This window comes from Chionomys nivalis, chromosome 22 (genome assembly GCF_950005125.1).
Source record: "Chionomys nivalis chromosome 22, mChiNiv1.1, whole genome shotgun sequence".
Taxonomy (NCBI): Eukaryota; Metazoa; Chordata; class Mammalia; order Rodentia; family Cricetidae; genus Chionomys; species Chionomys nivalis.
The window spans coordinates 371,971-386,826 of NC_080107.1; the positions used below are offsets into that span (position 1 = coordinate 371,971).

Sequence of the window (14,856 nt, forward strand, 5' to 3'; positions counted from 1 at the left end):
AAAGGAGGTCAGTTCTTTATTGAACAATTCTATAAGTTATTTCTCTTATCTATTTCAGGCCCTGTATTAAAGCTACTATATAAAATCCCTAATTTTAAAGTCATTCATACCACAATTGCAAGGATCTTTCAAAGTGACAGACTAAAGTTCTGTAATTAAACATAGTAACTAAAATCTATTAGGCTTCCTAGTAATTTCTGAACTACCTGATATGTTTGTTATCATAATTCAACGTTTATTGATGACCAGGCTCTCCTCTGAGGACATGGAGGTGGACAATCAAACCATCCTTACTGAATTCATCCTGGTGGGCTTCTCAGCAAACCCCCGCTGGCAGCTGATTCTATTTGGAATATTTCTAACCATCTACTTGTTGACACTATCAGGGAACATGACATTGGTTGTCTTAATTCGTATTGACTCTAGACTACATACACCTATGTACTTTTTCATCGGCAATCTATCATTTTTGGATTTCTGGTATGCTTCTGTATATACACCAAAGATATTGGCCACTTGTATCTCAGAAGACAAACGCATCTCCTTGGCTGGATGTGGGGCTCAGCTATTCTTCTCCTGTGTTGTAGCCTACACTGAGTGCTACCTGCTGGCAGCCATGGCCTATGACCGCCATGCAGCAATTTGTAGCCCATTGCTCTATTCAAGCATCATGTCTACTTCTCTCTGTACTGGGCTGGTAGCTGGCTGTTACATAGGAGGATTTTTGAATGCCATAGCCCATACTGCTAACACCTTCCGGCTAACTTTCTGTGGTAAAAATATTATTGATCACTTCTTTTGTGATGCACCACCATTGGTAAAAATGTCCTGTACAGACACCCGTGTCTATGAAAAGGTCCTCCTGGTTGTGGTGGGCTTCACTGTGCTCTCCAGCATTCTTGCAATCCTCATTTCCTATTTCAACATCCTCTTGGCTATCTTGAGGATCCGCTCAGCCTCAGGAAGACGCAAGGCATTCTCCACCTGTGCCTCTCACCTGGTCTCTGTCATGCTATTCTATGGCTCTTTGCTTTTCATGTATTCAAGGCCTAGTTCAACCTACTCTCTAGAAAAGGACAAAGTGGCCGCCCTCTTCTACACTGTAGTTAATCCGTTGCTCAACCCTCTCATCTATAGCCTGAGAAACAAAGATGTCAAAGAGGCCTTCAAGAAAGCAACACAGACAATACGACCACACACATGAAGCTTATCCCCCTTTGCTAAGTGCTGTGTTAATTTATTGTCCCAGTAATTCAGTTTTGCATGTGCTCACACATTTGGACCTTTCAATTAAATTCTGCAAGTGATCTGCTAAACAATGAAAGGTTGAGCAAATGATTTTTACTTATTATTTTATACTGTGTGTGACATAATTTATTTCAATATTTATAGTTTAAAGTACTTGATTATTTAATGTTCTTCAATATTATATTTTGTCTCTTAATTTTTCTTGTTCATTAATTTTGAAATATTTAAGAGAAAAGGAATTACAGTTTCAAAAAGGATATAATTTAATCCTAAGTTTATCAAGGCATTGTTGCTGCTCCCTGAGAAGAAGATTCAGACTGCTAAGATTCTTGGGTGTGTAGGCATAACTGTAGAATTTTACCTTAGTATGGTGCCTCCTCCAATAAATTCTGTAATAAAGTATAAAAGGAGTGTGTAGAAGAACATTTCATAAACCACATATCTTTTATATCAATGTAGTATTAGATAAAGACATTAAGAGTTGTTTAGATTATGAGGTGCAGCAAAAAGTAGCATTAAAACCCTTCATAAATGTACGAAAAAATATGAGTCCTTCTAGGTGTGTATCACCCTCGCTAGTGTGTAGTCTCCTAGGTAGAGTAGGTACTTGACAGGATCCCTTCTCAGGTCACATATAGAAATGGCTCAATAGGCAAAGGGGGGACAACTTTAAGATAAAAGGAAATAAAAGGTCATTAACATGTATCTGTCCAGATCCAGCAACTGCCTGGTTGTTTCTTAGGGACAAGCAGGGGAATTATCAGAGCATTTCCAGCCCTAACAAAGCTGCTTATGTTGCCATGGGAAACCCTGGAGGATCAAGTAGTTGATACCCCTGGCTCTGAGCCAGCACCTTCACATGAATTCAATGCCTTAACCCCCTAGTGAATGGATACCATAGGGTAGAAATTTTTGCCTAAGCATCGTTTAAGGACCTACTATAATTGCATTCATATCTAAGTTCCATCAATAAATGCAGTAGATCAATCAGCATGTTATATAATGATTTATTATTTTAGAATTCCACCAGATGGTATTTTAGGATAGTGTGGGTCAATATCTTTTTTTTTTTTTTTTTTGGTTTTTCTAGACAGGGTTTCTCTGTAGCTTTGGTGCTCGTCCCGGAACTAGCTCTTGTAGACCAGGCTTGCCTCGAACTCCCAGAGATCCGCCTGCTTCTGCCTCCCCGAGTGCTGGGATTAAAGGTGTGCGCCACCACCGCCCAGCAGTGTGGGTCAATATCTTAAAGCAAATCCTCTGCTGATGATTCTACTTATTTTCAGATAAATGAAACAATGCGCTAGACACAACATTTAAAATACTATACTTAAAATTTAGTGCTTAGCAGGTTTAGTTATTATGTTTCAAGATCAGAAATTAAAAAGGGGGTTTCTCTATCAGAGATTAAATTTTATTTTTACAATTGACAAAATGAGCACATTTATATATTTAGTAAAATTTAAAAACAACCAATAAAAAACAGTTCATTCCATCAGATGAACTAGCTCCAAGTTTCACATCTTTCCTTTTATCTGTAATTATTCTTTCATACATAATTGTCATCCTCCTTCCCGAAAACCAGTTTTGACATTACACATTTTTTGTTCAGTAAGGAATCCCTACCAGTATCTAGTATCTATGAGAAATTACAGATTGCTGTACACATATTAATAATTCATAAGGTGTTTCCTTAATATATCTACAATACCTATTGTGCAAGGACAAGAACTGGATCAGTACTAGGAGAGACAATGAATAAGCACCAATCCAATGATAAAGTACTATAAATTTTCCTACTTCACATCCAATTACAAGATTTTGTGTTTTAAAACTGCATTGATAATGTAAATTGATAGCCGATAGCAGACTGAAGTTGAATTACTCAGCAACTAATACAAATCAAATGAGAGAAAAGTACATTGTGTACAATTATGTACATAAATGAAGACATGACAATAAAATCCACAAAGTTATATTAAAATACAAAACTGTTACACTACTAATGTACACTAATGAGACATTTTCTGTTGAATTTCAAACAATGGAAACTTTATCTTCAGATTCAAAGTTCCTTAACCATGCCCCCATGTAGTTTGTTATCATGTAGTCCTGGCTTGCAAAGTGTGTCAACCTAGACTTCAGAAGGAGCTAACTGAAGAGTTTTCCCAGAGCTTTTTTCACATCTTTATTCTTCAGACTGTATGTAGATCATGGAGTTCAACCTTGGGAATAAAACAGTAGAAAAGGTAGACACCATTGTGTCCCTCTCCAGGGGGTGTCTGCAACTTGGGCAAGAGTAGATGTAGAGAATGGAACCATAGTACAAGTTCACAGAGATGAGGCACTAGAAGTATGTGGAGAAAGCCTTGAGGTGGGCCTGACTGAAGTGGATCCTCAGAATGGCAACAATAATGAAGAGACGGAAGGCCATGATGACCAGGTTGCGAGTAATGGCATTAGGGTCCAACAGAAGCACATCATAGATGGGTAACTCTCCCTGACATCACACCCCATCTTCACCAGAATTGAGACATCACAGAAAAAGTCATCAATGACACTTTCTCCAAAACAACCCAATGTAATATGTTGTTAGTTAATAGTTCTTCATTGGTAAGTCCTCAGGTATAGAAGTGCACAAAAAGACAGATGAACAACCTCCTTGACAAGACCTGTGCATCAGGCAGGTACCTGTATGTGGTTACAGAGATCATAAACTATGTCACCTAGAAGGTAGTACTCACTGTAGGTCAGTCTGGAAGAGAAGAACTGAGACAAACATCCAGGAAAGGAATTGTTTATGTCTTCAGAGATGCAGGTCACCAGGGTCTTTGGATTATGGAAGAATAGGATCCAAGAGACTTACAACACTGGGCTGGGCACAGCATGTGTGACTTGGATTCAGTCTTAGAATTCTGGAGGATAAATGTAGCCTGGAGTTTCCAGAGCTCCCAAGACTAAATAGGTTCAAATTTGATTCTGATCATAAGACCCAGGAATTTTGAGTAAGAACGTTTATGATCTGATTTAGGATGTAAAATCACTTTGGAGATCTTCAGGGAAGTACATGTCAGAACCAAAACAAGGTGGCAACAATAGCTAAATGAAGAGGTGATGGTTCCTCTCTCTCAAATTGCAAAGAGGTCAAAAGTGTTCTCACTCTCCAAACATAAAACTGTTCCTCCTTCTTGTATGGTAATCACATACAAAATATCATCCTCATTGCTCTTTCCAGAGTCTCTCAATTGATTTCCCACATTCAGATGTATTAGTGATTCTAACATATTCTATTGCACTTGTTTTCTGAAGCTTAGTTTCTCTCAGTAAAATTAACCCTTTGCACGTTGATAAATGACAGAAAATGATACACACCTTAAATACATTGATGGGTAAGATATTACAAAGCTAAAGAATATTGGAACATATTATTTTCTATCTATCTGTGTTTTAATATTCATCCTCCAACATCTGACAATTTTTCCAGCCCTCCAAGTCTCTAGCAATTGCTGCTGCACATTTAAATCACGTTTTAAAAAATATTGTCTTTATTTTAAAATTCTGTCTATATAAAGTGCATATATTACATGTTGGAGGTATGATGTGGGATTCCCCTCTGTATAGTAAGAATATGTTTTATTACCATTGGCTAATAAAGAAGCTACTTTAACCTATGGCAGGGCAAAATATAGTTAGGCAGAAAAACTAAACTGAATGCAGGGAGAAAGAAGGCAGAGTCAGGCAGATGTCAGCAACCACCAAGGAAGCAAGATGTGAGGTAACAAACCATGAGTCTCATGGTAAAATATAAAATAATGGAAATGGGTTAACTTAAGATGTAAGAATTAGTTAATAATAAGCCTGAGCTACTAGGCCAAAGAGTATGTAAGTAATAGTAAGCCTCAGAATGACTATTCATAATCAGCTTCAGGAACAGGCAGGTGGAGAAAAGCCAATCTGGAGGAACAGTGGGATGGAGAATACTTCTAGCAACAGAAGTAAGGGTTTTATTTTAGACACTTCTATTTGACTCAATCTTCAATATTATTTTCCAAAAACAGTAATTCTGCTACATTCTGTAGATCTTTTGTAAATCGAGGTGACTCTAGTTAATAATATTTTATATACAAGAAATTGTCCAAGAGCATAGGTCTCATGTGTTGTCATCACAAAGGACAAATATGTTAATTAGATTAATGGAACATTTTCTTACATTTTTACATTTTCTTACATAATTTACACTTATGCCAAAATATCCTATTGTATGTAGACTTTTGTATGAGCATGCTGGAGAATGACTCTGGACTGCACATGTGTTCTAATGATGAGCTATCCCAATCTCCATCTATGCAACTTTTATTTATGATCTAGAGTCTAATAAATCTAGTAACAAAAATTTGTTAACATTTCCCTCATAGACCTTATCTCCCGGGATTCTGATTCCTTGAGGGAGTTGACACCAATTATTTCCAGTCTTTAGAAAACACTTTTCTACATCCTGTACAAAATTAAATCAGCGAACATCTTATTAAAGTTTAGCTCCAGGATGCTATGATATAGAATTTATACTTCTGGATAACCAGGAAAGACAACAGGTATAATTTCAAAGGTAAGTTGATCTCATATAAACAACTATAAATCCCATACTTCACTACTACATTAGCAGATGATTATGTGGCAAATTTCTTCTGAAATGTGAACTAATGATACATAAACACCTTCAGGGGCCAGGTAACTAAAATGAAGTCAGAGACCTGGGAAAATATTTGTAAGCTAACGGTGTGTGGTGATATTTTGTTTGTGATCTAACAAATAAAGCTTGCCTGAAGATCAGAGTGTGGAGTTAGACACAGTTAGCCATAGAGATCAGGTGGTGGTGGCACAGACCTTTAATACCAGCACTCTGGAAGTAGACGTTTCTTTGTGAGTTCAAGGGAACCCTGGGCTACATGAGATTGAATCAGTCTAAACGAGAAACAGATCTCATACCTTTGATCCCAGCACTTGGGATCACACGTCTTTAATCCCAACATGAGGGAGAGGGAGACAGGGATGAGAGAGCTGAGTGGAGAGGATGAGACAGGAACTCAGTTTTCAGTCTGAGGATTTGTAGGGATAGGATCACCCCTTTGACCTGAGGTAAGTAAGTAAGTAAGATCTAGTGACTAACTGCTCTACTTCTCTGATCTTCACACAAGTGTTATTTGTTACAGCAGAAAGAAAATACCACCACACCATGAAAAATAAAATTAGGCATTGGTTGGTTATCCCACGTATGTCTTTTGCTTCAAATGGCATAGCCTGAATGTACATGATAACGTGATTTCTGTCGAGGTAGGGGTATGGGAGTTATCATAGGGATAGCACAATATGAAGAAAGATTTATTGGCTAATCGAATGTTAGAGCTGAGAAATCTTGTTTTCACTGAGATCTAATTTATTCACCCATTTGATGTTCCTTTAATTATAATTATAAAACACACATCTGAATCAGCTTATTTAAATTCTCAGTTAGCTCAGGTGAGCCTGGAAAGTATAAAGTCTAATAAACTTTTATACAACTAGAATATCATTTCACACAGCATTTCAAGTTGAACACAAAGTTTAAAGTATAATAATTATCATATAAAATTGTACGCATTTTAACATATTTGTTTAACATGGGCAATTATCTGATACACAGATCTGTGTGTTTTCATTTGCCTCAGTCTTTTCCTGTAACTTTAACAGTGGCACACAAAATCCTTTATTGCTGACCTCTTGATTTAATAATGAAAGATATAAGTAACCATAAGTGAGTTTCTACACCTAGAAAGTATAAAAACCTTGAAGAATTTTTAATTCTAAGAGTTTTTCTGACCAACCTTAGACAAACTCATCCTGGTGTTTTCTTATCTCCCATTGCCTTTGAAACTGAAAAGTATTGAAGGGTTATCTCATTCACAGCTTTCAGTACATCCTTTTCCTGCCAGACCTTCAGACAGCACACACTGTGGTCATAGCCCATCCTGAGCTTGGTTTTGTACAATTTTTGTAATAGCTATGATCGTTTCAACTGCATGCCCCTCTTTCCTAGTTTTACTGTGCTGTTCTATCTTCTCCTGCTTCTCCAAGTGATGTCATTCTTGCTAAATAAGTGCTTAAGTTAGAAAAACACACAGGTGCTTAGAAAGCAAAGGGGATGTAGTTATGTCCTTGGTAAGCTTTCTCTAATTTTATCAAACCTGACTTCTTTCAGATCAGTGAAATGCTTTAAATATCCACTCATGTTGTTGCCTGTATTGTACTTGAATATTTTACTAATTTAGGAGAATTTTGTCTGTTTCAGATTCTTGGCTACTGTAGATGAGGCTTCTAGGAACAATTATGTATGGTTTACTATGTGGATATAAATTATTTCTCAGGGATGAAGATGAAATGTCTGTCTTAAATCATTTACTTCTCTCTCCAAAGATCCTGTCAACAATCAGCATTTAAGATTAAACCCTTCTTTGGGGGCCACAGAATATATGAGGATTTAAGACTGTGATATGAATAATTTAGATGGAAATGTGTGACAGAGAGTACACCACGTAGTTATGTGACTCCCATTTAAAAGGTTTGTATTTTTTCCTTAATATACAATTCTATAGCTTAGACATTATAAATTATGTCTTAGAAAGCATGGGGATTTAGTTCTACAGGATATGTGTGTCAGAATGGAGATTATACACATAACACTTGCCTGCCCTTAAATTGGTTAAAATAATCTAAATTCAGTGATTCATCCAATTACTTCTTCTTATGTGATGTTTTTAAAATATCCTTGTGAAGTTAGAAGACACTGTGGCATAATCTCCAAAGTTCACATTGTAGGTCTAAAATTTTCATTCTTTAAAAAAAATGAGGAAATCAAAGACCCCAGTGAGATTTTTTACTGGCTCAGAGGTGCCCAAGCTCTGGAGAAGACAACCCTAATAACTAGAAGGAAGACAAAGGATAAAACTCAAGTTAACAAAAATTAAACTTTAATTGTGAATTTACCACAGACAAAAGCAAAATTCTGTCTTTGTCATAATAGATTGATCTAGAAGAATGCACAAAAATCAAACTGCAGTGATAAGAGTTCTTCCTCATGGGATTGACCACCTCCTTCCAGCTCCAAATTCTCCTCTTCCTGCTATTTCTCTGTGTTTATCTTGTCACGCTTCTGGGGAACCTGGGAATGGTCATTCTCATTCGCCTGGACACTCGACTCCACATCCCCATGTACTTTTTGCTCAGCCACTTGTCCTTTGTGGATGCCTGCTCCTCTTCAGTCATCAGTCCTAAAATATTGTCTGACATCTTTGTGGAGAGAAAAGTGATCTCCTTCCTAGGTTGTGCTGTTCAGCTTTGCCTATTCAGCCAGTTTGTAGTGACAGAATGTTTCCTCCTGGCCTCCATGGCATACGATAGGTATGTTGCCATTTGTAAGCCTTTGCTGTATACACTCATTATGTCCCAGAGGGTCTGTGTGCGACTAGTAATAGGGCCTTATGGCGTAGCCCTTATAAGCACCACGGTACATATAACTTTTGCCTTTCTCCTGCCCTACTGTGGTCCAAATCTCATCAATCACTTTTTCTGTGACCTTCTCCCTGTTTTATCACTGGCATGTGCAGATACTCATGTGAATAAACCTTTGCTTTTTGTCTTGGCTGGGATCCTGGGTGTATTCAGTGGTATCATCATCTTGCTGTCCTACATTTACATTGTCATGACTATCCTGAAAATCCACTCTGCTGATGGGAGGCGCAAAGCCTTCTCCACCTGCTCTTCACACCTAACAGCTGTCTCTATCCTTTATGGGACTCTCTTCTTTATCTATGTGTGTCTGAGCACCAGCTTTTCTCAGGATATGAATAAGGTTGTGTCATTATTTTACACCACTGTTATCCCTATGTTAAACCCATTCATCTATAGCCTGAGAAATAAGGAAGTCAAAGAAGCATTCATCAGGACATTCAAAAAGCAATTTTGCTACAACTTGCAAGATAAAATGTTATAGATATAAACATTATTAGATAACAGTTATCCTATTTCAGATTTTTCTTTCAATCACAAAAAGCTCAGATCTTTAAGCTGAGATGTATGGATTATAGAATGTTCAACTTTTGCAAAACTATGAGGCTTTGTGACTAAAAATAACAGACTCTGTTAAGCTCTGAAAAATAAAACTTAGTAAGCAATGAAATTCATACTTCAGCTATGGTTTATAGGTAGCTAAGTCCCTAAATTATCTTCTATAATAGGATAATTTATAATGTGTGGTAGTTTGAGTATGAATGACCCCCATAGACTAATGTGTTTGAATATTTGGCCCATAGGGAATAGCACTATTAGGAAGTGTGGCCTTGTTAGAGTGGGTGTGGCTTTGTTGGAGGAAATATGTCACTGTGGAGGTGGGCTTTGAGATCTTATTTGCTCAAGCAAAGTCTAGTGTGGCAGTCTCATTCTGCTGCCTGTAGACAAAGACATAGAACTCTCAGCTCCTACTCCAGCACCATTTCTGCCTGAATGCTAACATTCTTCTTGCCATAACGATGATATACTAAACCTCTGAAACTGTAAGCCAGCCCCAAATAAATGTTTTCCTTAATAAGAATAGTTATGGTGTCTCTTCACTGAACTAAGACAAAATGCTTAATGTTGAATCTGTTCAAAGAGTTATAAAGAGTTTGATCAGGTAGTAAGCAAAAACATCCCTTTTTACAAGTATTTTCATATCTCATTAGATGCTAAAAATAGGCACAAATATAAAATATCTTGGGGTAACTATAAACAAGCAAGTGAAATACCTGTATGACAATAACCTTAAGTCTTTAAAGAAAGAAAATAGGCACAAATATAAAATATCTTGGGGTAACTATAAACAAGCAAGTGAAATACCTGTATGACAATAACTTTAAGTCTTTAAAAAAAGAAATTGAAGAAGATATCAGAAAATGGGAAGATCTCTTGTGCTCATGGATAGGTAGGATCAGCAAAATAAAATTGACAATCTTACCAAGAGCAATCTATAGATTCAGTGAAATCCCTATCAAAATCTCAACACGATTCTTCACAACTTTGAAAGAACAATATTCAACTTCATATGGAAATACAAAAAAGCTAGAATAATCAAAACAATCTTGTACAAGAAAGGAACTTCTGGAGACATCACCATCCCTGACTTCAACCTCGACTATAGTAATAAAAAACACACAGAGCTACAGTAATAAAAAACAGCTTAGTATTGGCATAAAAACAGACACATGGATCAATGGTATCAAATTGAACACTCTGACGTTAATATGTACATATATGAACACCTGATTTTTGACAAGGAAGCCAAAATTGCACAGTGGAAAAAAGAAAGCATCTTCAGCTAATGGTGCTGGCACAACTGGAGGTCAAGTAGTAAAAGATTACAAATGGATCCATATCTATCACCATGCACAAACTCAAGTCCAAGTGGATCAAAGACCCCAACATAAATCCAGTTACAGTGAACTTGATAGAAGAGAAAGTGGGAAGTAGCCTTGAACTCATTGGCACAGGAAATATTTGCTAAAGATAACACTAGTTGCATAGAAACTGAGAACAACAATAAATGTGACTTCCTGAAGCTGGAAAGCTTCTGTAAAGCAAAAGACACAGTAAATGAGACAAAAAGGCAGCCTACAGAATGGGAAAAGTTCTTCAGCATCCCATATCTGACAGATGTCTGATCTCCAAAATATCATGCTTTGCTGAAGCCATGGGAGTTCTGCCCCTTTCTGAGCAATTAAAGAAAAGGGGTGAATTGAGGGGGTTACTAAGGGGAAAAGGGGGGAGGTAGTGGGAAGAGAAGAGGGAGGGGAGGCTGCAGTTAGGATATAAAATAAATAATTTAAAAATCGTCAGCCTGGCCTGGGTTAAAGGTCAAGCGAAAAGTCAACCCATCCTTTAAATGTCAACTTGGCCAACCACAAGGAATACTAAGTGGGCTTTCTTTTCCCAGTTTCTTCTCTGCAATTAAAATTTGTGAAGTTTGTTTTGTTCTTATTATTTCAACGTTTCCTTTCTTCTCAGATCCTTCCTTCCAGTATTGATTTGAATCATCTTTCTTTGATTGTTGCTTCTGTGTGTGTGTGTGTGTGTGTGTGTGTGTGAGTGAGTGAAATTTTATGCTAGAAAATAATGGAGAATTATCATAGGAAGAAGTGGAGGGAAGAAATAGAAAGTGTAAAATGACGAATTTTGGTGATGGTGGGAGGGGCTTTTACTGATTCAGAACTGATCCAAGGTGATGCTTGAACACCACACACAAGCTATATTCACAATGAAATAGGCATACCACGCTGCTAAAGCTCACCAGATGTGGAAGCAACACATTCCATCCCAGCAATACTGTCCCAGCCCAAACCCCAAATAGCACAGAAAGCTGACAGCGTCAAGTGGTAGGGAGAGCAGAAAAGGGATTTAATCAGCACAAGCAGTCCTGTTGCTTACGATACAGGAGAAATTGTGAAACTCAAAGTTAGAGTGGTATGAAAAAGAAAAACAAAACAAAACAGGATGAAACTCATTTGAGCCAAAGCGGTAAGTTAACTTGGGTCATGGATTCAAAAGCAAACCCGTGCAGTTTGCTGGCAAGAATCATACAAATTTTGAGAAGCAGCTTCTGGTTTATTCCTACTTCCTGATAGATAACTAACTTTTGTTTATGAAGTAGTTGCCATGCATCCAAACATGCCCCCAATGAGCAGAATCTGGTCATATACTCCAATAAATAAAACTAGAAAAACACAGAGGTAGACCATCCTAAGCTGAAAGGGTGCACGCGAACTGAGCCTAGAAGAGGTAGAGAGGACGATAGAACTGGGATCCATATAGCTGAGCAAAGCTCTAAGTTTCTGTCAATCCATTCTTGACAAAATAATCAGTGTAATGTGTGTTAATCAGCTAAATATATCATCAGTTAAATGTGTGTTCTTTCAACATTTCTCTAAATTCTCCACAAATGTATGTATGTGAGTTTTACTCTTTTGGAAAATCTAATAAGTACAGCAATATGATTTGCAATTTGATTTTTTATGTTACTGGAAAAATATAAAATTGTTCTATGTCATTCATCTTGTAAACTGTACAATATTTATAAAAATTAATGATCCTTCCTTATAGTGCTGGGTATTTGAGTTATTTTCTCCTAATCTTGTTTTTCTACACATACTATTGCAATATGTATAATTGTATGCACTGGCACTATGTATAAGGGATATAGATATCTAAAAGAGTCTTCTGAAGAAAAACCCATGTAAAATTATCATTTCCAATAGAAACTACCAAACGTCTTTATGGATTAGGATTGGATCATCAGCAACACCAGTTAAGTATATAGTCAAACAGGGAAATCATCAATCATTAATTTAAAAAAAAATCATGTGATGTTTCATGTGAGTTGGAACCTACTGCATTGATCAATTAATTATTCTTCCTTAGTTGATTGAAATATAAAACAAGCTTAACCTTCTTTCACATATTTGATGATTTATGCTCTCATTGATGTTCATTGTTTACTCATTTATTTTTTTCCCACCCCCAATCTGTTTACTCATTTATTTTCCAAATTAACTACTTTTAACCTTTGATTTATCAATGTAAAACTCTTTTATACATTATAAATATGATTCATGATGGACCATATATAAAAACATCTTTACCTTTATTGTATTTAATTTTACATGCACTGACCAACTATTTCTAACATTTCTCATGTCCATATTAAGAAATATTCATATATTCAGATAATATTCATCTAAGTTATCTTCTAGTATAAATTTACATAACTCTTCTCAATATACTTCTATGATTTGACTGGAACTGTCACATCAAAAAGGCTGGGTATAAAAGTACTTAGAAGAATCTTGACTTTTGGGGAGGGCATTCTCTGTGTACCCTTGGCTATCCTGAAACTAGCTCTGTAGACCAGGCTGGCCTCAAACTCAGAGATCTGCCTCGCCTCCCTCCTGAATGTTGGGATTAAAGGTCTTTGCCACCACTACCTGACATGACTTTACTTTTCAAACGAACTACAAACTGCATTACCAGGCTCCTTATGTGGCCTCTAATTCCCATTCCAGGTGTCTTTAACATAAATATTGCACCATCATCTTAAGTCTGACACAAAAGAATTCTATCTCAAGCACCTATTAGGAAGTGGTTCCTCTCCAATGTTCTCCTGAATGCATCTTTCACCTCTTTGTTCCTCAAGCTGTAGATCAGGGGATTCAACATGGGGATCACGACAGTATAAAATAGGGAGATAACTTTATTGATATCCAAGGAAGAACTTGCATTAGGTCGAACATAGATGAAGAAAAGAGTCCCATAAAGAATGGAGACAGCTGCTAAGTGAGAAGAACACGTAGAGAAGGCTTTCTGTCTACCATCAGCAGTCTTGATCTTCAAGATAGCCCCCAGGATGCAGATGTAGGAGATCAGGATGATCAGACCACTAGGAACCCCTATCATTCCAGCCAGGACAAAAAGCACTACCTTGTTAATCCATGTGTCTGCACATGCTAAGGAAAGCAGAGGGGAAACATCACAGAAGAAATGGTTGATGGTATTTGGACCACAGAATGGTAAGCAAAAAGTCAAAGTTGTATGAGTTGTGATGTTTATAGCAGCTAGGACATAAGGTCCTATGACAAACTGCACACAGACCCTCTGGGATATAATGAGTGTATACAGTAAGGGCTTACAGATGGCTGTATACCGATCATATGCCATGACGGTCAGGAGAAAACAATCAGTTGTCACAAAGAGACCAAAGAACCACATCTGTGTGGCACAGCCCACAAATGAGATGGCTTTGTTCTCTGCAAAGATGTCGCACAGCATCTTCGGGGCTATGGAAGAAGAGGAGCACACATCTACAAAGGACAGGTGGCTGAGAAAAAAGTACATAGGTGTGTGCAGCTTGGGGTCCACCCATATGAGAGTGATCATGCCCAGGTTACCCCCCAGGGTGACAAGATAAACAAAGAGAAAGATGATGAAGAGGACAATCTTCTGATGGAAGTTATCTGTGATGCCAAGGAAGAGAAACTCGGGCACTGCGGTCTGATTCTTTTCTTCCATTGGTCAGTTGGGATCTATCAAAAGAATAAGAATGATGCCTTACCAAGTTCAGTCAAGTAATATTTGAAATCAATGTCAACTTGTGCTCAATAGGTCTACTACAGACTACTCAGCAACACTGTTGAACTGTAAGGATAGAACTAGGCAGTCATGCAAAAATCCTATGCAACTTCAGTATCTTACTCTTGAGCTCTTTGGATTCTCCACTCCTTTCTCTTCATTATAAAATTGTGTTATACTTACTTTTTAGTTTTTAACTTACTATGTGAACTGTATTACTTAATAATAATCACTAAGTTATAACAATTTTTAATTTAATGTTCTTACATTAAGTATTCTGTAACAGATGATTGGAAATATTATTTAACTGAGAAATAATGAACATTCTTAACCTTTATGCCTGTATAGTTGTGCAAATACTTTTCAAAACTATGGAGATTGCTTACTCTTGATCTATTTGGACTCTGTAACTATTCCCATCAAATT

General features: G+C 37.0%; 3 protein-coding genes across 3 annotated transcripts; 2 read left to right on the forward strand and 1 right to left on the reverse strand.

The window, feature by feature from the left end:
• The first annotated feature begins 265 nt into the window (after window positions 1-265).
• Window positions 266-1,204, forward strand: LOC130864898 (olfactory receptor 9G4). The gene has a single exon (XM_057755747.1). The coding sequence runs from the start codon at window positions 266-268 to the stop codon at window positions 1,202-1,204; it is 939 nt and encodes a 312-aa protein (XP_057611730.1).
• Window positions 1,205-8,316: 7,112 nt separating this feature from the next.
• On the forward strand, window positions 8,317-9,271 carry LOC130864804 (olfactory receptor 1002-like). Its single transcript, XM_057755567.1, is given in 2 exon segments — window positions 8,317-8,343; window positions 8,345-9,271. Coding segments are annotated over 2 exon segments (954 nt in total).
• A 4,154-nt stretch (window positions 9,272-13,425) lies between these two features.
• On the reverse strand, window positions 13,426-14,370 carry LOC130864802 (olfactory receptor 998-like). Its single transcript, XM_057755564.1, has one exon. It carries the CDS (start codon window positions 14,368-14,370, stop codon window positions 13,426-13,428), a length of 945 nt encoding a protein of 314 aa, XP_057611547.1.
• Between the last annotated feature and the right edge of the window lie 486 nt (window positions 14,371-14,856).